The sequence below is a fragment of the Pavona decussata genome, unplaced genomic scaffold (assembly GCF_977016875.1).
Source record: "Pavona decussata unplaced genomic scaffold, jaPavDecu1.1 SCAFFOLD_94, whole genome shotgun sequence".
In the NCBI taxonomy this organism is placed as follows: Eukaryota; Metazoa; Cnidaria; class Anthozoa; order Scleractinia; family Agariciidae; genus Pavona; species Pavona decussata.
In genome coordinates, this window is record NW_028145511.1 from 1,946,921 (window position 1) to 1,974,687 (window position 27,767).

General features: G+C 40.4%; 1 protein-coding gene across 2 annotated transcripts; it reads left to right on the forward strand.

Moving 5' to 3' along the window:
* The first annotated feature begins 80 nt into the window (after nt 1–80).
* LOC146473349 (papilin-like) lies at nt 81–27,714 on the forward strand. Of its 2 annotated transcripts, XM_085118581.1 has the most exons (20): nt 81–357; nt 968–1,048; nt 9,903–10,009; nt 10,699–10,756; nt 11,443–11,545; nt 12,191–12,321; nt 13,136–13,253; nt 14,132–14,212; nt 14,304–14,467; nt 15,040–15,178; nt 15,583–15,709; nt 16,319–16,523; nt 18,444–18,617; nt 19,899–20,078; nt 21,355–21,537; nt 22,542–22,683; nt 23,630–24,009; nt 24,571–25,183; nt 25,824–26,342; nt 27,417–27,714. In XM_085118581.1, exons 1-20 carry the CDS (start codon nt 331–333, stop codon nt 27,569–27,571), a joined length of 3,687 nt encoding a protein of 1,228 aa, XP_084974707.1. In that variant the 5' UTR covers nt 81–330; the 3' UTR covers nt 27,572–27,714. The 2 variants fall into 2 exon arrangements, with proteins under 2 accessions (XP_084974707.1, XP_084974706.1); XM_085118580.1 differs by having other exon boundaries at nt 23,630–25,183.
* Nucleotides 27,715–27,767: the final 53 nt, after the last annotated feature.

A 27,767-nucleotide genomic window follows, 5' to 3' on the forward strand; every position in this document is an offset into this window, starting at 1 on the left:
TGCTGGCATACTTTGGATGTCTAGCTTCGTAACACCCTTCTTCGATTTCAAAACGTTTTTATACAAGACATTTATCAACTGCCTTTATATTTGTTTGGGGGTGAGTCTGTTATACTTAGCTCTTGAAGAAGTTCAACAGACCGGAAAAGGTGTGAAAGAATTCTGTTACAAACCCGCCCTGTTTTGTATTTTCCCACATGTCTACAATTCTCGTGAGTGTTAAAACTTACGGGATTATTTAAAGGACCGGCCTTGGCCAGCAGTTTGATACTCAAAAGTGCTGTACGCGCGCGAGGTTTGTTTTGTCCGGGAATTGTTGTTCCGTTGTTTATGAAAAGCAAATCGCGGATTACAAAGGTACGTATCTCTGTGAGCGTCTCGCACTTAAAGAGAATTGCCTCATTGAAAGTGTGCTATCTTATTATATTCTCGTTTATCGCACACGGTTTATTTTCTCTCTTGATTACATCAGTTTATTCCCTCAAAAGCTTTCAACCTCTCTACCTCATTATGATCCATCGCACATTTCGCAATCGGAAGTTACAAGTTTATTTTCAAAATGTGTTATCTTCAAAAGCTACACTGGTGTAGCAATAGTTGCTATTCAAGGCTAAATACTCCCTCAAATGCCTGAAGGCGCTGAAGTTCAGAAGCCGAATGTGTGGAACATGCCGCCCGAAGGCCGTTGAGTTGTTGAACAGTATAAAAATCAACGCGAGTTTAAGTGCTATATCTTATTTTAGAATTGCTCAACACTTTTGTAAACGTACACTATAATGCAATAACGCCACGAGGTCAAACATTTCCAAACTTCGAGTTCACAGAGTCTACCGTCTTAAAAACTGGCCTCTTAAAGTGCGTTTCGATAATTATTTGTTAATGTATGTTTTTATAAGCACGTGTGAATAATGACAATCTTAACTTCTCGGAACTCACGCACGCATTATTCTATTGACTTCTTCTTCAGCAAGACGAAACAATGCAAGCTAGTGTGCGTTTCATGTTGGTTGGCCTCCTCTGTTTCCTTCTGGCGCCATTGAGTTCAGAGGTGAGTCCGAAGACACAATCTCTTATCTCAGTAAATTAATTTTAATTAAAAACCCTTCGTCAGCGCTGTGACTGATCCGGTATTTAATGAGTCAATAATTGGCTTTCATCTCGGCAGTCAAGAAAGGCAAACACAAACATTCCGTTCAGTTCATTCAATCCCAGAAAAGACTGAGTGTTACACAGTTAGAGCCGGTCTTTTGGTGTTCTCAGAACTTACATAAACTAAAAACCGGATCTAAGGGGGTGTTCATGTGCGACCTATGGTGTATTTCGATAACCGATTACTTCACGCGACGTGGCCGCTTAAGCCTTGGGGGGCGAGGAGAGTTTTGTGATCTTTGGCACAAATGAAGGACGAAACAGAACAAAAACTTAAAAATCTTTAAGGAAATAAGCGAGGAGAAAGGAAATTTCAGGTGTGTAGCTTTTCGAATCAAAAGCTTTTTTTAGAACCTAAGGGTAACATCACGTAAAGCGAACTAGCCGCGTAGGAAGTAACAAAGTTTCATTTGTTTCCGGGGTGATTTCAACACCATCCACGTCCGGCAATTCCAGCAATTGTTACTTTATCTAATTGATCTATGTTACAGTAAAAATGTGGAATGAAATTATTTGGCGTGGCGAGTGTCTCGACATGAATTTGTGTGAAAAAGTGTAAGGGGATTTCGGTGTTGTGGTCGATGATACGGCCCGCTGCACGTGTTGACCTTGATTCATAACCTAATAACACGATGCAACAAGAGGGATTTTAGGAGAATGTAAATCCGCACCACGGGCAAGCTGGGCTTACTCTCGCGAGTGTTTGCCTCGGGTTATTTCTTTTACAAAAGTAAGCTAATTAGGGAACTGGTCATAACACGTTTATTCGAAGAGGACCCACCTTGTCTGGGGTAGGGGGGTTATTAAACAAAGACACCACCTATCTCGTGAACATTACCGACAAAATTTTATTGACTTTAAATTTGAGTTCACACTGAAATATTCAGCTAGCAAGAGTCAGCATTGCTAGATAAACAATTTTTTACTGCGCGCTGGATAGAGGGGTGGCTATACAATAAAGACACCATCTTTTGAGGTTGAGGAAGGGGGGTACAGGCAGAGACCACCATCTACTTTGGGGTTTGGTGGGTCCTGCTCGAGTATAGTAGTTTTGACCACTTCCCTTAATACGTAAAATAAAATTTGCCCTTGTATATTTCAGATCCACTGAGAATATCATCGGGGGGAGGGGGGGGGGGGGGGGGAGGTAAGCATTCCGCGGAATTAAATTTTTGGAGGGGGTGTGGGACTTGGTCCTCCAAAACCCTGACCCTATTCCAGACCGAACATGTAATTTTCCGGTACCTTTTCCAATCCTATTTTCGGACCTGGTTTCAAGAATCCATTCCCAATCCATACCCGTAATTTTCGGCAGTCCTTTCAGACTAAAATGGTTCAATTCTATACCCTATTTAGTTTATATAGGGGAGTATTCCCCCGAGAACTTTTATCAAAATTAAAAATGATAATGATAATGATAAAAGACAAAAGGTAGTTGAGTATGAAGGAGATTCTGTTGCGAATGCTGTAATCTTGTTCGCTACGCTTCTCTTATAGCTTGGAATCCATTTTTTGAAACAAAAGGAATTTTCAATAGCAGAAAGGGTGTTCGATTCGCGCAGTTGAAACTTCAAAGCAGCAATGTAGCGAGGCAAAAAGTTTCATTTTAATGGAAAATAAAATTAATGAAGATTTACACTAAAGCAATCCATGAGATTTGACTCTTTCAGTCTCTATGCGTGACGGTTTTATTCCAGCTGCGCCATCATCGACGATTTATCTGATAAGATCTCCAGTTGTTAAAAAGACGCAGGACGATGGGGCCAATGAAAGCAATGGGATCAATTAATTCGCGTAATTGTAATAATTACGACGAGGCCTCGGTAAATGTCTAACGAAACGTATTATATATTTCATCGCACGTTTCCCAATTTCGCATTCCAGCGTAGCCCACGTCCAAAGAGTTATTTTTAGCCGATGTTTTTTATAAATAGAATTCCTGTTGCTTCAGGGACAGTGTTTCTTCGATCGTGGTGACCCTTCCGCCTTCCCGCCGAGAGAAGTAATTTACGAAAACAGCTTTGGCATATGTCGGCTTTGATGAGTTTCTATTGGTTACATCGTTTGAAATGTTTTAGGAATCCTTACATGCTTTAATAGACGCAGTGAACCAGTACCTGCTAGACCATTTAAACTTTTTAAGGCTACATAAAGTCTGACTACACCTCAATGGCGGACTTCAAATATTTCACCCCCTTAAATTCTTGACGGGGATCGGAAGTTTTAGTAATGGATTAACATGTGGTATTTGAAGCAATTCCTCACTTTAAATTAGGGTCAGCTTTCAGGCTCTCTTGTTTTTTCTTTTTTTTTCCCAAAAAGTTAGAGTGGAAGCTATAAAAATCGATCTACGAGACGTAATGCACTGGATATAAAACGGAAATACCTTTTTAAGCGAGGTTCTTTTTAGTTCCATCGAAATACCACAGTTATTTACAGGTGTCAAAAATTATTTCTGGAATTATTTCTTTTCACATTCGGCTCAACCGCACGAAACCAGACGTAACAAAAACCTTTTTTGAGACAAACAGCATTTTTTTCCACCTCCGTGGCAGACACTTATAGTGAAAATATTCGCCCCCGGCCCGATCGTCCGCCGCTCAGAAAATTCTCGCCAAGGGTAAGGCAACAGGAAACCAATTAGTGTTGTATTCCTTTTTAATTCCTCCTTTCAAAGTGGCGATCTTTTTTTTCACAATTAAACCCAATTTGTTTTTCAACGATCCCACCGGATACGTTGAAGAAAGATTCAATGTAACACATTGCAAAACACCGACAACGATTAGCGATGAATCTAGAAAACATGCCCTCGGTATCTTTCTGGGCTGAGTCGTATGTTGTGGTTCTAACTTTCAAGTCTGTGGATGAAATGAAAGCTACTGAGCAGTACTTTCCTGTGGTACTGTTTATTATGCTGTACAAGGTGATTTTAATTTTCACATCTGTAGAAGGAATTCTCCGATATGAAACCACTAAGTTGAATGTTTTTGTTTTTGTTTTGTTTTTGTTTTTTTTTTTTTCATGTTTTGAGCCTGAAACGTACTTAGCATGTTCTTAAGTCACGTCGTATAGAATTTCAGAAAACAGATATGAACGTTACCAGGAAACCTCAAAAACTCGGCCAGTTTGGCAAAGAAACATCAACCCGAGTTTGTAGAGAACATGGAGAAGGAGTTGAATGTAGTGCGGCAACAAAACATTCACCAAATGCTTATTTCTTATTCTCAACTTGGTTACGTTCTTAGCAGGCGTTCTTAGTGTGTTCTTAAAATCTGGGTCAATTTCAGCCTCAACGTTCTTATAAAAAATGTGCTTATAGAAAATAATTGTGTATTCATTTCCAGAATGAAAATGGAAATTTGTCTTCATTGTCGCCGGATTTTGGGCCCAAATCAGTAAATTATAACATACACTAGACGGCGCTGTGCACAGTCAATTCTTTCCGAGGGCGCGGAGGCTTACGAAGGCATGGAGCTCAGCACCGTAAAACGAGCAAAATAAATTCTGCTTCAGTGTGTTGTTCCGTTTCCCCAGCTGTTTTACCCTGCTAGCAGAACTTTCTTTCTGGTAACTCTTTAAGCATATACGAATTCGTTCGCGCGCGTCTCTAGTATTTCGTGTAAACAAGCCGACTATGTGAAATACTGGAGACGCGAACGACTTCGTACATACTAAAAGACTTGCCAGAAAAAAACCTCTGCTAGCAGGGTACAGCCGTTTTCGTTCGCTTTTCGTGCTCGCCTGAAAAGGAAACGACTTCTACACAGGCTACCAAATGGCATTTCTAGCGGAGATGTTTTGGCATCCATCAACAAAATTGTAAAATTCCTTCGAATTCAACTTGCAAACAACTCCTCTCCACATGTCACCAGTATTTTGACCTACAACGGTGGATGCCCTTTCTAAAGAACGCCCAAAAATTTCTTTCATTTGATATCAGAGATATCATGATTTTATATGTAAGCGCGATGCAAATGTTTTTTCTCTTATCAGTTTTCTTTATGACCTATTGCGGGCGATGTTAATCTTCATAAGACGAAAGGAAAAATCGACATCATGAAAACTGAGTTAAAAGTAAAATTTTTATTCTCTTCTTTTTTCTTTCTTTCTTTTCTTTTTTTTTTTTTTTTTTTTGCATTTTTTACCAAAACGATAACTCGAAAGCCTTTGTTTTGTTTTTTAACCTTCAATTTGATTTTTGGCTGCCCGATTTCAGTTCTAATTCGAGTCGGTCACGCGCGCACCCACGCTTTTAAGGTATATTAAAAACCGTCACATTTGCTAAACGTCTGTTAGTTTCGTACCACGGATTAACGCAGTTCACCCGTTAATTAAGCGACTGACGGCAGACAGGTTAATCGCTTTGTGTTGGCCATACATTGGATATCATTAAAATAAACAACGTATTTAGTCTGTGTTTTTATAAGTTTAATTTGGAGATAACCTAGCTGCAAAGCGATAACCCGGCACTTCGCTTAAGATCAGCTACACAGGAGTTTAACCGGCGGCTCCGTAATTTTACACCTGGTTGCACATGTATTCAGAAATGAACAGAAACGCTTAATTTTTGAATCATCCGTCTGTTCAATCTAAGCGGTTGAAACAACGCACAACTAAAAAGTAAAAAAAATACGGGAAGGGAAAGCTGGCACAGGTGTCAGCCCATGGTCAACATTTTGCTCAAATATGCTCTTATCAAAAGATCTGTACCCTCCAACTTTCGATGAATGCTCGCCTGGATCACTTCCAATCGGCGGGAAAAATCATGCGTTTCTGATGTTCACACGTACTACATATTTAGTGATTGATCGACACTGATTGCTCATAAAAAGATAAGGCATGACACTGAGGACCTATAACAAGAAAACCTTATCTAGGGCCCATCGGGTATTTTAGATTTAAAACTAATCAAACACGATAAACTCAATTTGTTTTAGGAGCCAGCTGAGATTTACATTAAGTGTTAGTGTGAGCAAAAGTTGGTGTTAAAAGAAGGAAAGCTCTCTATGATGGGTCCGCGTGATTTTGAAAAAAAAAAAAAGGGGGGGGGGGGGAGGGGGGAGCTTGTCTAGGCGCTAAGCTTGTTTAGAGTCACTAACTCTTCATTTCTCCTCATATTGTATGGGTTTCAATCAAAATAGGTTATGGTGTCTTGACAAAACCGATTTCGATCAGTTGCAACCTTTCCGACATTCCGGGTTATAGGAGAGGGGCATAATTGTAAATGACCCATTCAAATTTACTGCGAAACTGTCGTGTGCCAAGACTCCGGCGAAAGCAAATTGATTTACCACTGAACTAATTGCACAATTAAATTCATTGCTAGTAGCTGTTCAAAAGGCTTAGCACAAAGAATATGAGACTCCTATAACTTTTATTTTCTGATGCACTCTCGCGTGTTGTCAGTTTCCTGTTATGATTCCCTATTTATGTTTTGATAAGGTAATCCTTACAAGTCTTGATCATGTTTTCTCAGATTATCATGGCACGCATATTGATTAGACAAAATATCATTTCGGACAGTTTGTTTTTGATTTGTCACCGGTATACCGAAGAATGTTTTCAAGTTGCCCTCTAAACGACCTAGAGTGCTGATAAAATCTTCAGCCTCTAATCTTTCAGATCCCGAAGCCTCTCGCGAGCAGACGTGACGCGCGAGGAAATGAAACTCTTCCCCTGTGCGTCGTGTCTCCCCGCGCGTGACAATGATGGCGTGCGTTCGGATCTTTTTAAGACATTCTGGTGTTCTCATTCCAATGCTCCTTAACTCTGGCTGTAAATTACCTTGTTTGTACAAGGTTACCGATTAGGTCAGAACACTTACCCTGTTTGGGGATTGTGGTTTAAAATAAGGGAATTAGCATTGATCTGTCTGAGATTTCGGGAAAGCCTGTCAATGAATTATTCGAAACGCGCCTGATATTTTTTTTCCGGAAATTTAGAAGAAGTACGTAAACTGGCATGGAGTTTGTTTGTCTGTTTGTTTATTTATTGCATGGTGACGTTGATGAAACTTGCTCCAGGGTCCATAACCAAAGAGTTCTCCAAGCTGATTGTAAGCTAGCTCAGCGCATTGTTTGACCTGGCGTATGCTGATTGCGTCGTCTGCACCCTTTGGTAGCTATATTTATAACAAATTGAAAAAATTAGTGGGTGCAAAACTTCAAAAAATCTATTCATCAGCTGTCGTACCAGATCAGGTCAAACCCGTAGGGGAGGGTAAACAGGGTGTGTGCCAATCCACAAAAACATTGGGTCAAATCCGTCGATCCGCAAGAACAAGGAAGGATGAAGTCCAATGATAAGCAAAATCCGAAATCCGTTCCAAAAAACTGTTAAATCCGTAATCCACTGCATTCGCAGGATCGGCGAGCCCGTAACCTAAGTATCGGGCTAGCGAGTCCGTGGAAAAGTGCATTGATTGAATCCGTTATCCGAGCGAGTTCCGGGAACAAATCCACTAATCGACAACCTCCTCCCCCCTCCTCGCCTAAAAAAGGGACGCAAAACGTGTTTCCTAAAGAATGTGGTCCTTTTACACCCTGTTTCCAGAAAATGAAACTGCAGAATGTTAAGATCACTCGAAAATCTTCAAATTCACAGGCCATTAACTTCAAGACAATCTCGTTTTCCTTATTTCGCACGTGGTTATGGCTAATCCAATAGAACGGTCCTCATAAGATTAATGGTGAAGTATGCATGAATTTCTATCCTTTTACCTTGAGTGGTGTAATTCGTTTCTTGTAAACAGTATAAATAATTGAAAGGAAGCACTTTTAGAAAGGCATTCAGTTTTTATTGCATGCATTTTTGTTTGTTTGTTGCCAAACCATTATATGGGCACGCGTTCGGAGCGAGACGGTCAACAATAGATCTTCCGGTTAATTCTTTCACAACTTGAAAGGTTAAGATTGTTCAAGCGTATGCTCAAGACACGAACATGGACGTGAACACGATGTCAAGAGTTGTCTCCATGTTTTGCGTTCGCGATGTCCAGTTTTATTGTTGTGATGTTGGCAAATTCAGTTCGCGGGTACTTGGAAAATTATAATTGATCAAAGACATTTCACGTGTGAAGTTCTTAAGTCGCGGGTCATTTGTAAGCTTACGATTTTCTCTTAAAAGCAATTAGGTTGAAAAATAAAATGGCTCAGTAGCTGACGTTAAAGAGATTGTGCTCTATATCAAAGGTTTGAATTTTAATCTGTCTGATTGAAGATTTACCGAGAATTTGCTACGTAATAGCGCAGATCTCGTCTGGATGCGGACGTTTTATATCGCCTTGTGGCTCTGTAAGTAAGTCATTATCATAGTATTTCTCCATGGCACCGCTCTTTCGTAAACCAATCCTTTGATAATTCCCTCCCCTGGGAGCCCCCCACCTGTGTTTTCGTGGAATCTTAAGGGTAGTGCCTTCTTTTGTTAATGCGCACACGTTCTGTCCAACTCGTGATGGCCCGAGAAATACGAGTTTCTTAAGGGCAGTGCCTTGTGGTACAAAGGTTTTTTTGCGCGGTTTGTGGCTACAGCTGTATGCGGGAAAAGCAGCTCTTGGCAAGTGTTACTGCAATCCAAAAAGAAATTAAGGGTAAAAACGGCGCAAAAATACTTCTGAATTAGGAAGCACCGTCCTCAATGAAATGAACCCCATCCCCTGCCCCCTAATAAGTAGTCATTATGATACATAATGAAGGGTGCGTTAAACGTGATTCTTCGTTTCTTTTTTTGCCGCCATTTTGCGTAACTTGACAACCTACTTGAGTTGACTGCGTTCCGTGGTCGCGTTTTCATTTTGATGAATTAGAGTTGACGGGTGGGATGTGAAGGGATGGCGCAGAGGTGAGAGCACTCGCCTCCCACCAATGTGGCCCGGGTTCGATTCCCGGACTGGGCGTCATATGTTCGTTGAGTTTGTTGCTGGTTCTTGTCCTTACTTCGAGAGGTTTTTCCCTGGGTACTTCGGTTTTCCCCTCTCCTGAAAAATCAACATTTCCAAATTCCAATTCGATCTGGAAAGTGTCCTTAATTAGTGCTCTGCGCTAAATACATTGACACTTCAATAAAGTGATTTTATAAACGTATAAGAATAAGCGCTATGTTCAGCAGCCATAGATTGGTGAAAGATAATATAATTTATTTATAAACAGATTGTCTCGCTCGGCTCTTCTTTCAGTACAAATCCAGTGTTTCGGTGGGGTCTTAATTCATTAAGTGTCTCAGACGCTAAAGCGTTAAGACTTATGGATAATTTACTCTCAGGTGGAAAATACTCGTGATGCGATAGGGCTGAATAACGCCACTGACATGTGACCAGGAACGTGGGCTCATACGCACGCTGCACCCTCGCGGTGAAAATCGCGGTTCTTGAAACACAAGCCTAGTTTCTATTTTCTAAAAGATATAGGGTCAGTAGAAAGTTTTCAAAACTTGTTTCCTTGAATAAAAACTACCTCGATCTCGCCCGTACGTGAAGTTGTCTCTCGTGACTGTTCTCTCTGGAAACGATGTTTACATGCATTAAAAATTAAATGCAAGGCTGATCGGACAGCTAAAATGCATGTTTCATCACACATGCGTAGAGGTTATTCAGCTCTGTCTAGCATTTGTCTAGTGGTACTAATATAGTATGAGGCATGAGCTGGGAAGGTACCTCATATAATTATAACCAAAAATAAAAATCGGGGACATAATAATTACCATATATGAAGTCCTACCACTCATTGCCTTTTTAAAACTGACCTTTTTTCTTGCAGGCTCAAGAAAACGATAAATGGGCGCCCTGGGGCGAGTGGACTCCATGCTCTCGAACGTGTGGTGTAGGAGTGTCTTATCAAGAGCGAGAATGTTTGGAGAAGGAAAAGTAAGTTTTAACAAGAGACTATGAGGTAAGAGAGCGAATGCCCCATACATGCCCCTCTTTCTATGAAATTTTTTTTCAACCTATTTTTGTTTGCGTTGCTATTTTAATGTCGACTTCTTATTTGTCAGTTAGAGTGACGTCATTTAATTTTAAACTTTATGGCAGATTATAATTTCCCAAAATAGCATGGCGCGAACTAAAAAAAGATTGAAAATAATTATCATGGGGCACAGGGATTCGCTCTCTTACCTCATAGTCTCTTAGTTTTAATGAACGTGACTTTTACACTCTTACTACTTTAACTGCTTTCCTATACGTCAGTGCGCAATTTTCTCTCAGATTCTTCATTACTAGTCAAAATGATTTGGCAAACATCGAGCTAAAACCCGGAGAAAATTAAGCTGGCAAGCGCGGAGACCTGGCTTTTACCAATCTGTCCATGCATCTTTACATTCTGCATGCAGTTTTGGAACTGTACCAACATAGCTCTAACATGTGTGTAATGTAAACCAAACTTAATTTATTTAAGAATTTTTATTTTTATTTTTTTGCTAATGCTTGTCACTCGAATGACACAAACCTACAACGTACTCACCCCATTTTTTTGTTTCCAAAGAATTGTATTTAATTTGTGGTTTAATTTATGGTTTGATTGCCGTGCTCCTTTCTTTCTTATTTTCGTTACTCAGACCAGAAGATTACTGCAAAGGAAATGATCGCATCCGTCGTAGAACATGCAATATCCAGGTTAGTTTTCTTTACGTTATTTTGCTGATAACGTGTGTGCCAGTAGAATATTTTTTGATCCAACAACCAAAACACGCTTAACACCTTTCACTTTCAAATGCAAACTCAACCTTAGGATCCCTTCCCACGGCCAGCGCAGTTGTTTTGAAAGTTTTCGGTCTCTGAACTTGATATATAGTCATTATGTACAGCGGTTATCCGCGTACGCATGCTCAATGAACAGTCTTTCTCGTGCCGCCATCTTGCCCGTGTTCATGTAGTTTTCCCGCTCCAAAACATAACATCTCTAACAAAACAAAACAGAACTATTTAACATTAAGCTAATTAATGAACGGGAAACAGGAAATGGAGCAAACCACGTTTTGTCCTTTTTGGACTCTTTTTGTCCTAAATCAGGCACTTATGTCCAGAAATATACCTAACCCTGAATTTGGGTACTTCATATTAAACAGGCCTTTTTGTCGTTTTCATACGACTTCGTATTTCACAGAATTATGTGTGTTTTCGTGAGAATTAAGGTTAGGAGACACCTAGTGATGTCTATCATACATTTCATGAATCTCATTAGCGTGCATTTCTGGACATATCTCTGGGGTCCTTAGGGGCATTCTTTGGAACCTTGGAGCTCCAATCTTTTTGCCGTGGACTGAACCCAGACAAAAAAAAAATGTAATTTCTGATTTTAGGATTGTCCAGAAGGTTCGAGAGATTTCCGTCTTGAGCAGTGCGAGGCGTACAACAACCAAACAGTCGACGGACAAAAATACAAGTGGATGCCCTATATACCAAGTAAGACTAAGGTTATTTCTTGAATCTCTTGATGGTGACAAATTACCTTATCAACTCAGATTATGAAACCAAATACTGATTTCACTCACAGTCTGTCCATCCCTGCTTCGTCCCTACCCAGCTATCATCCAAGAGAGACGTTGAGCTTGTACCTCAACCGTCATTACATTTCTGGGAACAATTCCGATGGGAACAATTCCACCTGGGAAACAATTCCAATGGTAGTTAAGTGTCTGCCTTACAATGTTTTTAAGAAGAAATACAAACTTTTGCTACTTGATAGCCAAACATGAATAATATATATATAAATTTAACGTATACTATATACTTATGTATTTTCTGTAAGCACTTTTTCCCTTACTGGTGTATTTTCCTCTCCCAAGCCTAATTTAACTAGCAGAGCTCTACAACCAGTGTTATAAATTCTACTTCCCCCCATTTTATTTGTATTTACACAAAGGTAGTGGCCAACACGAAAGCCTTGCTCTTTTGGCCACTACGCACTTCTTCCCTAGAATGTAAAATCACTAAAATAAATTGCTCTGCATGTTTTTTTTTTCTTACCATAAAAATATATTGTATTTCATTTGGATAAGTGTGAATAAAAATTGAATTGAATTGAATTGAATTCTGTTTTCCTTACAGGTCACGAAAGATGCGCTTTAAATTGCATGCCTAAAGGAAAATTCTTCTATTTTCAATGGGCGGATAAAGTCGTGGATGGAACAAGATGCAGTGTGGACTCCTACGACATTTGCGTGGATGGCAAATGCGAGGTATAAAAATGTATCCCTAGCAACAAAACTATATAAGTTTTTCTGCTGCGTGCGCACGTAAGCTTTCACGCCTTTTTCAAGCAAAATGCAAATGCTTTTTATCTGCACAAGAACCAGGGGAAGATCATTTGGGTGCGAGGAGCTGAGATTACATCAGGAGGAATTCTTACAAGCAAAAATTTAGAAATTGGCTATTCTGTTTGGACCATTCTTCTAAAATACAAGTCAGTGTATGTCGGGTATGTCTGGACCCTGGTGAAGGATTCTTATAGCACTCATCAAAAGCTTTAAAAGGAACGTCAAAAAGGTACCAGCATTTCTTTGTGGGCGTGATTTTTTCTTGTTTTAGAGAGCGTCGCTAGAAGGAAGCAAGTTTTTCCAGGGCCAGCCCTGATCAGCGGTACTGCATTCTTGTCATGCGCAGACTACCTTCGTTCCTATTCGATTTACTCTCCACCCTGGTGGGCGCCGTCATATTTTTCAGGCGGAACGCCGTAAAGATGTTTGCTTGCCAGTCTAAAACTAGAGAATAGATTTCTGTCGTTTTAGCTTGGAAAAACGAGAACGTTTTTCAGACTTGATACTAAAATTGTTTCTATTGAAATCAGCCGTGTTAGGGTTTCAACCCGAGCTACTTTTCCCATCCTCCCTCTAAGAAACAAACGACCAAATTCTGAGCAGTCCCCCCCCCCCCCCCCTCAGTTTTATCAAGCTTGAGTGTGCCACCTTCTGACCAACTCAAAATACCAAGGAAAATCAAGCAACAAATTAAAGGTGACAGGCAGCAATAAGGAATACCTTCATTGTTTTGCAGAAACTTGGCTGTGATCTTATTTTGAATTCCAACGCAAAAGAGGATAAATGCCGCGTGTGTAACGGAAACGGAGAAACCTGTAAAACGCATAAAGGAGTCAATACAGAAGATGGCGATGGTGAGTTCTACTTAAATTGATTAATTTACTGTTTTTCTCAACCGCAGCATGTCGATGAGAAGAATTAGAGAATTAGAATTAGAGCATTACGTAAAACAATGATGTTTTCTTGGCGTGCTACCAATTTTCTTTAGATCGATAAACTAGTACAAAACTGAGACAACGTTCGAATTTCAAACCAGTCACATTCTACGAGTAGCTAGGTAAAGGTGACTTGCGGAACGAGGGGAAATGAGAGGACGGCATAATTTATCTTGGTATATACCTAGATTTTCACTCAACAAAACGAGCACTGTGATTGGTTAATTCTTGGTCACGTTCCCCTGATCAAATACAAATGTATCCCGATCGGGATACAATTCCGCGGTTGTTGCCCTCTCAGTTGTTTGTTTGTTTGTTTGTTTGTTTGTTGGTTTTGCTGTGATTGTTGAAGGGAAAGTCTAAATATATAACAAAGCACTTAATGTATAGTTCCCGAGGGACCATACATTAAGTGTATAGTATCGGCAGGGAGAGTTAGAGCGTTTTTCGATTGACTGTCTTGAACGATTGTTGTTGTCTACTGTGCTCTGTGATTGGTTGGCAAAACTCGCGCCACTTTCTCAGCCAATGAGAATGAAACCAAAACCAATCGCGACTTCTCCGCACGCGTTTTCCCGCGCTTGGCGCTGCTTACAAGTATTTGCTTCGAATTGTGATTGGCGCAGTTTGCGTCTGTTGGGATTGGCCAGAATAATTACTTTGGTTTTTAGTTTTATGGCACTCATTTGATAACCGCTCTATAACTTGCGTAACTAAAATTAGAGAATCAAAATGGTCCTGTTTCGATTATCTACTCATACCTTTTACTTAACCTTGCTTTGTTATTGTGACTTCAGGTTATAAAGAAATTGTTGTGATTCCAGCAAGTGCCACAAATATCGACATACAGGAGATTGCACCCTCTTCGAATTTCCTAGGTACCTGAGATCGCATTCGAAAACTTTACCATCACATAAGCTCTCGTTGCCTCGAAATTCAGTCATAATTTTCCGTTATCTATAATTTCAGCTCTTTCCGATTCATCAAGAAGTTACTTTTTCAACGGCGACTACGTGATCGAAAACCCGAAGAAGCTACTTATTGCTGGAACTGTGTTTAATTACGAACGGACCCGCTTTGACCAGGAGAGGATCTACTCCTTAGGACCAACTTCAATCCCCGTACATGTTGAGGTAATGCATCAGTCATTCCAGAGCTCCACGCGCGTCTCTGAAGGCTTGAACGCGAGCAAGCTTTCCCCGAATTTTGATTGATTGTGATAACATCCCGCATCATTTTTTAAGTCTTAGTACTTTTAATCGGTGTTATCATATTGATTGGAAACTGTGCGTGCTGTGATTGGCCAAAAACCGTGCTTTAAAGAGTACAAATTCACAAAAGCGTGTCCTGTGTTTTGAGGTGCATGTCACCAAACAAAAGTTTTTGAAGAAACGACAGTTTTAATGTATAATTATTCACAAGAATTTGGCCTTATAATATGTTTAAATACAGACAAGCGATTAAAAAAAAGGAAGAAACATTGGATGACTAAATAAATCTTTGAGAACTATTTTTCACTTTTATTTCAGGGTTGTGTATAATATTGTCATAAAACACTCAAGAATACGCCAGAAATGTCTAAAGTACCGGCCTGTCTATGCAATTCTTTCGTGTTATCAAATTTTCGTCTTGTTTTTTGTCAATATAATACATATTATTGCTTTCTTTATTTGCCAAATATCACTAACGTTAACATTGCTTTTAGGTTCTGTTCCTAGGTGAGAAAAACCCCGGCATCTCATATGAGTTTTCCGTTCCAAAATCAGTCACCAAACTCCCTGAGCGCGCTCAGTTTTCATGGCGGACCGGCGACTTTGACAAATGCAGTGCAACATGTGCTGGAGGTGAGAGTGTGTCAGAGTTTGCGATTGTAATTAATAGTAAAGGGGCATAAATTCGTCTATCGAAAACAGTAAGTCTCGAAGTATATTAACCGATTCTTGAATTCTCGCAATTTAAAGTGAGGGTCTCGGAATCTCGCGCTTCCTTGAATTTGGACCATCTCGAAGTCTCGACTGATTTTTGAACATTTGAGTCTAGACGTCTCGTTAATTGTCGAGCAAGAAATTTATTTCTGTTAGTAGTGATGAACAACAAACACATGCAGGAAGAATGACAACCTTCTTTTTGTTACTATCGACTTGAAAATTAACCAGCACTAAGAAGCTCTCAGAATCTCGGGTTCGTTTTTTTTTTTTTTTATCATACCCTTAGTGTTAACTTATTTAGTAATATACTTTTATTCCAGGGGAGCAGAAGAGGAGAGTGTACTGCGTTCGTGACGACAGTGGAGAGGAAGTTTCCAAGTCAAATTGTGATTACAACGAAAAGCCATCACATAAACAAAAATGCAATCCTCAGCCATGTCCTGCCAGGTCAGTCAACGACAAATACATGGGTGGGGAGGGAGGGGAACACAAGTTCCTTTGTATGAAAAATACTCAAAGAAAAGGAAAGGAAAGAAAGATTTCAGTGCATCGAGCCTCTTTCCCAGAATGAGCTACGGGGAGACTTGGGGCAAGTTAGGTCATTTACTCTTATCATTTTCTTGCGCATGTCAGTGATCTCGCGAAAATGAGAGTGCCATATTTTCGCGGATATCGCGACTCAAAGGGTTTAAATTTTTGCAAAAATGTCACCAAATTTAAACCGACTTTACAAAATCCCTACTGGAATTCAAACGAACGAAGATCGACGCATCGAACCCATAACCATTTGGAGCCACTAACCACTAAGTTACTGGGAGACTGGTGACGAGCCAGTACAATTAACTAGGTTCATATGTGACACCCGTCCTGCATACTGTTAGAATGTAAGCTCATTTTGTATTTTTTGATGAGGTGCTGAGCTTTGATCAACTATTGTAGACTCTAGTTCTTTCCTCCTTCTGCATTTGACCTGCGTAGCTAAATAGACTAGAAAGTTTCGGTAGAATAGGTGTGGAATACAACGTCTCAACGTTGACAACTTTTGTTCATTTTCAGCTGGTTCATTGGTGCATGGAGCACCTGCTCGCTAACATGCGGTCGAGGCAAAATGGTCAGACGTGTTCATTGCCAGCACATCGTGGAAGGAGGAGACGCTGAAATGATCCCGGACGAACAGTGTCCAGATCCCAAACCTATTACAATGCGCATCTGTCAGATGCAGAAGAGCTGCCCTGAGTGGTCAGAGAGTGAATGGTCCAAGGTAAAAATATAAACATGAAGATATCTGTCCGTTACATACCATTCCCTCTCTCAAACGGGATTGTTTTACAATTACATTAGAGAGCTTTAGCAACGACGACGGCGACTGCAATGAGAATGTCAAAAAAGCAATAGGCTTAACAACCAAAACAACAACTCTGCACGTGCCTTCCACTTTTTGGTACATTTCTTTGCCGTTACTGCGCGACTAGGGCGTGAATCCTGCTCACTGAGTACCCTTTCCGCCAACTTTGCTTTCCAAAGCAAGGGATGTTACTGAAGTTAATTTGTCTCAAACTTGTTCTAGCTCATTCTAGTTATATTCGTAGTCTGAAATGTCAGCCGTCTCCTCCCCCTAACCCACAGGGGGCGCGGGAGAGAGAGACGTCTGAATTCCGAGCGTTATAATGTCGTCCGTTGACGTCACACAGTAATTTATGCAATTTGCATAAATAAAACCTTTGAAACAAAATGGCGGCCACGAGTCATGGAAGCGCGCGGCGTGCATTGCAGCATGCATAATGTAGGAGGTTGTGTCTGTTTTGTTAGCCGTAAAATTTGAAGACAAAGCATCACAATGTATGTACGGGATCGCACTTCATTTTCCACTGAAGATGAATCGAAAAATTTTCCGATAAATGCTATTAGTAAATAAAGTGTTGACAGGCCAGACACGACTCATATTAACGTGGCCGTGGTATGGTGGTATGAAATGTGACTTCTCGTTATGGTTTTGCTTTTTTTGACGGTTTTTTTTTTTTTGTATGAAATAAGAGTAGGTCCTTCAGAATATTCCTCGAAGCAATGGTTGGTTTTGAATTAAAAGTCATTTGCTCCTCAAGATGTTTTTGAGGTTAGGCTCGCCGTGCAACGCCGGGTGGTAAGTTGTGACAAAAGAAAGAATTTTGTTTCGCACTTTATCGTTTTGCTGTAAAGCCGACTTCCGTTCAGTGAGAATCGGAGCTTATTTCTTCAATGAGATTGTGAGGGTAGCCTCTAGCCCAAAAGTGCGTTTTGAAGTGGATGATGTTGTAATAGAATGATTTTGCAGAGGAGGTGTTTCGAAGAAGTTCTCAGGGCTTCACTTTTATTAGTCCCGGCTTTTCTGACCCCGGTGGGTAGCAGGAAGAAAAATGTGTACTGGAAGGTCTCTGCGGGTTTAAGGATTCCCGCATGATTGTAGAATCGCTGAGACTTCTGAGAACCAACTACTCAGTGAAATCATTCTATTGCAATACCACCAACTTCAAAACGCGCCTTCAGGCAAGAGGCTATCAACACAATCTCATTGAAAAAATAACCTCTGAGATTAAATTCACTGAACGGAAGTCGGCTTTACAACAAAACGAGAAAGTGCGAAATAAAATTCTTCCCTTCTTTACAACTTACCACCCAGCTCGAGAAATATTGAAAGAGCCTCCCACTTATCTCTTACCAAAAAGGAAAATCTTTAAGAGATATACTCGTGAGAGCAAAACTACGTTAAACGAGAAGTCACTTTTCACACCAAGCTACACCAGGAACTTACGAGTTGTGTCTGGCCTGTCAACACTTTATATTCGCCGCCGAAATGAAATATCTGTTTTCGCAAGTTCGACCAATAAGAAATGGTTATCTATTTCAATTAGGTAAGAACCAATCAAAAACTACCTACCATATTCGCAAAAGTACGTGACGTCAACGGACGACATTATAACGCTCGGAATTCAGACGTCTCTCTCTCCCGCGCCCCCTGTGGGTTAGGGGGAGGAGACGGCTGACATTTCAGACTAGTTATATTCGTAGTTATTTACTGTACTCGTAGAGAATTGATCTAGCTGAATGGGTTAATTGTAACAGCATACCAACCATCACTTTAGTCACATTTGCAGAGTTTCTCTTATCACCAGCAGTTGAAACTGTTTCTCATTTTTCCTTGTAGTGCAATGTCTCCTGTGGGCATGGATTCAAACATCGTAATGTCACGTGTCAAACACTCGATACAAAGGAAACGTTACAACCAGAGCGCTGTAACCTCGCTTTCAGGCCAAACGACAAAGAGCAATGCAACTCAGGCCCCTGCACTGTCACATGGATGGCGTCGAACTGGAGCGAGGTACGACTTGGGTTCTTGGATTCATTCATTCATTCATTCATTCATTCATTCATTCATTCATTCATTCATTCATTCATTCATTCATTCATCCATCCATCCATCCATCCATCCATCCATCCATCCATCCATCCATTTATTCATTCATTCATTCATTCATTCATTCATTCATTCATTCATTCATTCATTCATTCATTCATTCATCCATCCATCCATCCATCCATCCATCCATCCATCCATCCATCCATCCATCCAGCCACCCATCCATCCATTCGTTCGTTCGTTCTTTCGTTCGTTCGTTCATTCATTCATTCATTCATTATTTCTTTCTTCCTTCATTCCTTTCTCTATTGCTGTGTATTGTAATTGTTTGTGTAGTCTGTTTTCAAAATTAAGAAAAATGAAAAGAACCAAAGAAAAAAAAATACGAAAGAAATAAAGAAGGACACGCAGAAAAAAATAATAAGTCAAATGAGCCAAACAGTTAAGGTGGCCGAATACAGTTTTTTAGTGTACAAGTGTTAGAAGTGTTAGTTTGGAAACTATGTACTTCTGGACGCCCAAAATTGGTATGGTGTAAGACTAACTAAGAAGGAATGTATTTTCGTACGTCTTGTTGAGCTAAGTACCGTTTCCATGGCAACACAGCAAACTATTAAACGTCCATAAATAGTAGGTTTCCTTTATTTTTAGAAAATGTACTCATTAGATTTTTCCCATTTTTTGTATCCAGAAAAACTCACAAAACACTGACACGGTTGCACTGCTTTCATGTAATTTTAACAGAGAGATCTCCTGTAAATATTGATTTTGCATTTTAATGTTTTGTGAAGATACCCTCTGTTAGATTTGGATTTCTCTTTGTAGGCGAGTTACGCTTTTAGGGAACTATTTTCGTGCCAAATGTCACGAAATTCTATTGAGCGGTTCCTTAGAAAACAGTTAATTTCCACGAAGACAACCAGTCACAATTTTTTGGTCAAATTCGCATGCGTGGCTTTAATTGGGTTTCACGGCAAAGATGTAAAGCAAACAAAAGGTCTTGGTGAATGATTTTTTTGCTCGGAAAGAAAAGAAAAAGAGTCCAGAAACGAAAAACTTAGTTATTTAGGATCAAAACTTAACTTTATTGTTCATTTCATGTGAAATTGAGGGATCACTTTATCGACCGCCGTATTTGCGTACCACAACCCTAGCGCGCGCTTAATAGCATCACTAACAGAATCTGTAAAGCGCGCGCAAACTGTGTTCGGCCACCTTAACGACTGTCTTTCAACTTTGCAGTGTTATCCTAAATGTGGAAAAGGAATGAGTACTAGAATGGTATATTGCGTCAGCATCTCGGACAAGACCCAGAAGTACCCGGATGATCTGTGTGATGAAGCCTCTCGACCAATCAACGAGAAGAATTGTTTAAGTGACGAGCTGTGTCCGCCGATGTGGCATGCATCACAGTGGAGTAAGGTGAGAGGATGATTGATTGACGGGAAGACGCCCCGACAATTGAAGAGATAGGTGTAAATACTGAACTTCATTTGGGAAAGAAGTAACTGAACTCCTAAATAACATGGCTGTTTGTGCGTTGAGGGGGGGGGGGGGGGGGGATTTTTAATGCACGAAACAGGATCTTAGAGGAACTAGATCTTTTAATTTTCTGTCTTGGTTGGGGGACCTACGACCTCCTGCTTTGGAATTTTCTTGATCCAACCCCGAGCAAACGTTAATTTATTCAGCCGCTGAGCAAGGACCATTTAACTCCTGGAAAATTTTTTGCTCTCAATGATAACCTTCCAATGGCTTCCCTTTCAAGTTTCCAATCAAAACATAAGAGACTTGCCAGGTGGAATTGCCAACTTTTACGTTCGTGTTAGAGACTATATTTCTCACAATCCTTCAGGATCCCAGAGGGGTTTAGGGCCAGAAAATGCAGGCTCCAGAACTCCAAAACCTCCCTACCCCCTACCCTCTACCCCCTCTTTGGGACCCTAGACCTTGCATCAAACGGCTCTATCAGGGTTTTCAACTGTTTTGTAAAGTAGCGGACACACTTCTGAAAGCACCGGACGAGAATGTTTTCTTGGCGCCGTAAGGCGCTTCGCGAGCGCCGAAGTCGCAAGCACCTAGGGGGGTCTGGGGGCATGCTCCCCCAGGAAATTTTTAAAATAGAATACTCAGAAACGCCATTTTCAGCGTTTCTGGAACCAAGGAAACAGTCTCCTAGGCAATGCTGGCGCTCACTAAAATTCTCTTTAAAAAGTAAATTACTGAATGAAAATGGTCAGTTGGTAGGGGGAGGGGGAGGGAGAATGGCAACAACAGAATTTTCATTAGCTTATCATTGCGAATTTATTTGATTTTCAAAAATGTTTGGTAACTTGGGTTGTAGTCCATTCATCAAGAGTGTAGTCTATTCATCAAGGTCCGAGCCAAAAGCTGAATAATCACTGTCTGTGCCGTTTTGAAGAATGTAATTGATTATTCTGTTATCCTCTAGTGATGTTCACGAGATGCCTTAGTAAGAAATATATATAATACAGTAGTAAAAAAAATCTCCAATATTGATCTCAAAGTACCGGACGTGGAATGGCAAACGACCGGACGAAACGTCCGGCCTCCGGCCTCAAATGAAAACCCTGCTATATTTGCAAAGTTTAAGTCGATATCACAAAGGAATATCCAGTTATTCCTTTGTGTCCTGTTTTTACTAAGAATTTCGACGCGTCTGTTCTTTATTCTTCAGTGTACTGCGACATGCGGTGTGGGTATGCAAATGCGAAATGTAATGTGCGGCCAAAGAGTGGGACCGAAAATGCTCAGGATTCTGTCCAGCGATCAATGTAGCAAACAAAAGAAGATGAACGGAATGCAGAAATGTTCTGTCAAACCTTGTCAGGCGGGCTGGTACATTTATCCCTGGGAACAGGTGAGATTCATACATACCGACATAGACTTCAGATTTACAGAGTAGCATAGATATGCGAATATCTCCGAAAGCTACCTAACCAAAATAAACTTATTTGTCCTTCCTCATGGCAGGAGTTGCCTGTAGTCATAGTGATAATCAAACTTTGGGTTGAAGGGTAACCCGCCGGATCGTTCGTTCTGTTTCAAAACAGAAATAACGACTTGAATGGACAAAGTCAGGTATTTCTCACGTTTCACAGAATCCAGTTTTGTTACAGCCATCTCTAATGTTAACGTCTTAGCAACGCTTTTCGTAAGGGGCAACATCTAATCTTTAATTTACAAGCTCTGTCCCATATCTCCTCTATATCTCCACATTTTAAAAAGTGCCTTCATTTTAAACAGTGTTTTTCTTCTTTGTCGTAACATTCCTTTAGTCTCCGCAGTAAATTTATTGGTGCTGTGACTAATAATCCAATTACCAAGAGTAGCGTTGAGCTCGTATATGTATTCAAATGGTGACGAGTGAAAATAGGAAATAATTTCACACGCGTTTTGTCAAAATTCTAATAATTATTAGAATTTTGATAAAACGCAAGTGAAATTATTTCCTAATTTCACAAGTATACCATTTGATTTCCTTTTAATATCATGGGTGACAAATTGCGCAGGGAAAAAACCGTTCGAGTACTTTATCCAACTGCTCAAGACGAATCGTCTCAGGGTTTTTTTTTTTCAAGGCCATTTTCATCACACCAGTTCTCAAAAACCCTCACCCAGTTAACTGTGCTCTTTCGCGTATTTAGGTTTTCTGCAGCTTTTTTTAATGGCGTATCTTCTTTCACCCGTAACATATTTAAACTTGGACGCCATCTTGGCACTGAGATATAGGAAATGTTGCCATAGCAATTTTGTAATTTCACATGTGAAATTATAAATTAACGCTGAAATTTCGCGCCAAAATTAAGGAGTAATTTGTCACCTATGATATTATCTAATTAATGACATTTTTTTGATAACTAGTGTTCCAAGACCTGCGGTCAAGGTGTGAGGAGAAGAGGCGTCAAATGCTTTGCTGACTCTAAAGAAGACCCAGAGGAAAAATGGTGCAAAGCTGAACACAAACCTGTCACGGAAGAGGAATGCATTAAGGAAGAATGCAAAGGTTTGTAAAAAAGAAATTAGTTTTCAACGTGAGACAAAGAAAATTGTAATACACCCAGAGTCAAACCCATGACATTCCGCGTATCACCTGGATGCTCTAGAGGAACTACTCTGGAGGAACCTAAGTTCCTCCAAAACATCACATTCGCAGCGTTCTCGCCATAAACTCAAAAGCGCTTGGATTAAACGCTAATAAACCACGAGGAAACGTTAAGTTTAAAGCAGTCATCTGCGCATGCCAAAAATAAACGCGCCCGCGATGTTTGTCATTTGAATGACGTCAGCGTTTTCGGAAACCTCCATTTTCGCTGTCTAGCTCCGTTTTCAAATGTTTCCACTTTGAAGAGCATCTTTGTCCATTGTTATAATGTAGGCGCAAGGTCAGAACGCATTGAAATGTATGCGTTTTCAAATGGAAACGCATTTGTGTGGACTGGGCCTAAATTAACCACTGCACCGCAGAGAAACTGGTCACGAGCTTGATCAAACAGCTCATTTTACAGTTGGGTGCTTAGTGACCTGGCCTTTGATTGGAAATGAGGCTGGGGTGACCTTGTTTTGATACAAACCTAACTGCTTTTCAGATGTAAATGCAAACTAGTTAGCATAAGAACAGTATGATCTACAAATGAAAAGCAATGAGGTTTGTACAAAACAAAGTCAACCACAGCCTCACTTCCAATCGAAGGCCAGGTCACTAAGCACACACTATTCCAGATTTAAATATATGACACGTGTCGTGCATACTGATCAGATAAACAATGTCAAAAATTGCCTCAAAGGTCGAAACGTTTAAGGCTGTTCATCTTTTTTATTTCTTGACTGAACTTAAAACTTAAATTAACCGTCTTTCTTTATCACCAAAGGTTGGTTTGAAGCCTAATTGGGTTTTTTTGGAAAAGGTTTTTCATGGTGTCAGGTCCATAATTTTCATATTCCCTCTTCAGTTCCAACAACTGCGGCGACCACACCAACACAAACCACAGCCGCAGTGACAACAAAGCAGACTACGCCGTCTACTGCCAAACCCTCAACAACAACAGCTGCACAAGTAACAACGGCGGCTGCACAGGAAAGGACAACAAAACCAACAACAACTACAGCAACGGAAGAAGAAAGTATAACGACAATGACAACAGCAGTACCAGCCATAACGAAAGAATCAACAACAACAGAATCAGCAGAAATAACAACGGTACCAGAAGAAACAGAAACGTCTACAATGACAACTATAACACAAAAAATAACAACAAAAGTCACAGAAGAAGAAGAAACGTCTACTGCAACAAGTATAACACAAGAAACAACAACAAAAGTCGCAGAAAAAGTAACAACAGCAGACCAAGAGACAACAACAGAAGCAGTCGAACAAACAACAACAGAATCAACGACGGAACTGGTAACAACAGCACCAGAAGGACAAGAAACGTCGACAGCAACAAGTATAACCCAAGAAACAAAAGCAACAACAGCAGACCAAGAGGTGACAACAGAAACAGTCCAACAAACAACAACAGAATCAGCAGCGGAACTGTTAACAACGGCACCAGAAGAAGAAGAAACGTCGACAGCAACAAGTGTAACCCAAGAAAAAAAAGTAACAACAGCAGACCAAGAGGTGACAACAGAAGCAGTTGAACTAACAACAACAGAATCAAAGACGGAACTAGTAACAACGGCACCAGAAGGAGAAGAAACATCGACAGCAACAACGATAACCCAAGAAACAACAGCAACAACAACAGACCAAGAGGCGACATCAGAAACAGTCCAACAAACAACAACAGAATCAACAACGGAACTGGTAACAACGGCACCAGAAGGAGAAGAGACATCGACAGCAACAACTACAACCCAAGAAACAAAAGTAACAACAGCAGACCAAGAGGCGACAACAACAGAAACAGTCCAACAAACAACAACAGAATCAGCAACAACAGAAATGGACACAGAAGTAACAACAGAACCAGAAGAAAAAGAAACGTCCACAGCAACAAGTGTTACCCAAGAAACGACAACAAGAGCAGAGCAAGAGACGACAACAGAAGAAGTCGAACAAACAACAACAACAACAACAGTGCCTACAACAACGAAAACATCAAGAACGACAGTAGCGGTAACGGAAGAAAAAGAAACGACTACAGCAGCAACTATAACCGAAGAAGCAAAAGCAGCCACAAAAGAAGAAACAACAACAGTACAAGATACGACAACAGAAACAGCCGAGCAGACAGCGGCATCACCAACACAAACAGAAGAAACAGCAACCTCTCAAGCATCATCGACAATAACAAGCGAGCCCTCTTCTACTACAGTGGGTACAACTACAGCAGAAAGGTCCACTACTACCCAACCCCCCACAACAGCTACTTCCGCCACCACCACCTCATCCCCTACTACGACTGCCCCCGCCAGTACTACCCCAGAGATAACAACTGAACCACCCACAACTGCAAGAAGGATTATACCAGCTAAGATAACAGATCCTCCTGAAGACACAAGTAAGTCTACTGATGTGTTTCTTTCTTTCCTTCGTTTGGTTAGCGGTCTGTTTTTATAATTAAGAAAATAACGTTACAAGCCAAAGGAACAAACTACGAATACTATAACTTCTCAATAAATTTAATATAAAATGTGCTTATTACTTTGAACATTTTTCCGTTTTTAGATATAAGATTTTTTTTGTTTTTCTTAGTACTGTATTAATTAATAATTAATTACAACTCCTTTAAACTCTGCAACTCTGTTCTTATTTTTACGCGTAAACTTCGAGCCAACTTATTCGCTGATTTCCTTTCTAGTCTGTCTTAGCTTTTACATAAAGATTTTATCTTGTTTTTTTTTAGCGACCATTCTTTATAAATCATTGCATCATCGTAACTTTTAGATTTAGTATCGTTTTGACGTATAATGTTGTAAATTTATTATTGTTATCACTGAAAAGCCCTTTTCATGGAGTGCCAATAAAGTTTGTATTGTATTGTAATCAGATGGTATTGATCAGCTTCCTTTTTATATTTTCTTTGAGGCTCTCATTTTTTGCTGTTCAAGATCTTCACAGCAGATTAAAGACTTCATTTCATCAACGTACACGGTTCGTAATGAAATATCCATTCAATATTTTTTTTTCTTATGTTTCAGTGGCATACGTAGGTGCCGAAGTCCTGTTTCGTTGCCGGGCAACAGGGTACCCAGAGCCACTGATCACGTGGCGTAAGGGCCCAATACCAGTATCCAGTCTGGATTCATCACGAATACAAATCCTTTCTAACGGCGACTTGAGAATAACTGACATCACAAAAGATAACGACGACATTTACACGTGCACAGCTACAAACTTTGTTGGCCCAATGGACAGCAGGCAAGCGCGTTTGGATGTAATTGTTCCAGTCTCCGTCTCCGTGTCACCGACAAACACGACCGCGCAGCCTGGTGACAATGTTAAGATCACGTGTACGTCAGAGGGCGTACCAGAACCGGAAGTAGAGTGGTACAAGAATGATGATTTGTTGAACAGTCAAGGGAGGGTAAGAGTTTCCAGAACAGAGGTGGTCATATCACAAGTGCAAGCCTCAGACAGTGGGTATTATAAATGCCGAGCACACCATAACTACGGCGACGCTAGCGACCGGATGTTTCTGAACGTCATGAGGAAAGAAGGTGACGTAACGCATTTACAATATGAATTGAGAAAGTAAAATACATAACTCGATACATTACGAAACAGCTGTGCGAGATTGTGTTGAACACTAAGGAATGTTGTGCCGTTAGCACTAAGGACATGTGATGCATCAGAGAATTAACTCTCTGTAGTGTATGTTAAAGTGCAAAGTGCGTGAACCCATGAAATTCCTACTGAGCGTTAGCCCTAGCAAGGAAGTACACGTCACCTAATGCAAAAATGGCTTACATTTTAATATTCTTTTGTCTGCATTCAAGTTAGCCTTACTAGCCTCGAAACTGAAACTTGAAACTTGTTCAAGGGGAAAATATTATTTTGATATTTGAACTCAGACAAAAGAATATTGAAATGTAAGCCATTTTTGCATAGGGTATATGGGAGACCGCACCAGACAAAGAAAAAAATCTTTGACCTTGGCAAGAATCGAATCCACGTCCTGCGAATTTGATCGCTCGTTGCTCTACCGACTCAGCTACGAGGCCAGGCAGGAGCAAGTCGTGGGTGATAATGGTAGTAATTCAACTATGTTTAAGCTTCGACGACATGCATGTTCCCAATGAGGTCGAGATTAAATTATTCCCAGCATGCTTCGCGAAGCGTGTCCCACGCCGCCACATGAAGCGTCAAATGATCCGAATAGCTTGAATGAACCCGGCTAGTTCTCCGCAAGGGATGACTTAGTAAGTAACTTGGAATTTCCCAAGTTTCCGTTCCTTGACCTTGTGAGCGTAAACCAGTTATTTTTATATGTGTTTTCTGAAATGTCAATGCAGGCATACCAAGTGTATGTGTGTGTGCATCCTGGCATAGACAAAACTGGTTACGTAATCTTGATGCGAGGGTTGAACGCAGACTTGATGATAGGTGATACCAGTTCATCCAGTGGTCAGACAGATTTGAACCTAAACTGAACAACGCATGCGCATTCAACCATTAGGAAGCTGGTCTATAAATATCGTAGTAATAAAAATTGTAATTAATGAATCGTTTTGAAATTAAAAATGCTGATCATGAAAATAGCAATATTAATAATTGTTTTCTTTCTTTTTCAGTGCCTACCACACCTCCTTTAACTGAAAAATGCGAAGACAGTCCTGCCATTGCCCACTGTAGTGTTGTTAGACAAGTAAATTTTTGCTGCATTAACTTTTATAAGAAAGCTTGCTGCAAGACTTGCGAGGATCTTTTTCCCACGTGTGACTTGTAACGAGAACACCACGAACAATGTTCCAGAACCTTTTAATAACATTTTGCTGCAGTTCGGTTTGAAAGCAATGGTTCCTAGAGGGGGCGTCTCAGTGGTCGGCCCAAAGCGAGTAGAATGGAGCATCAAAAATGCAACGGTTTTTTCAGTTTGCAAACTTTATCAACCGAATCCCTAAAACTCAAAGCGTGTTCACTTT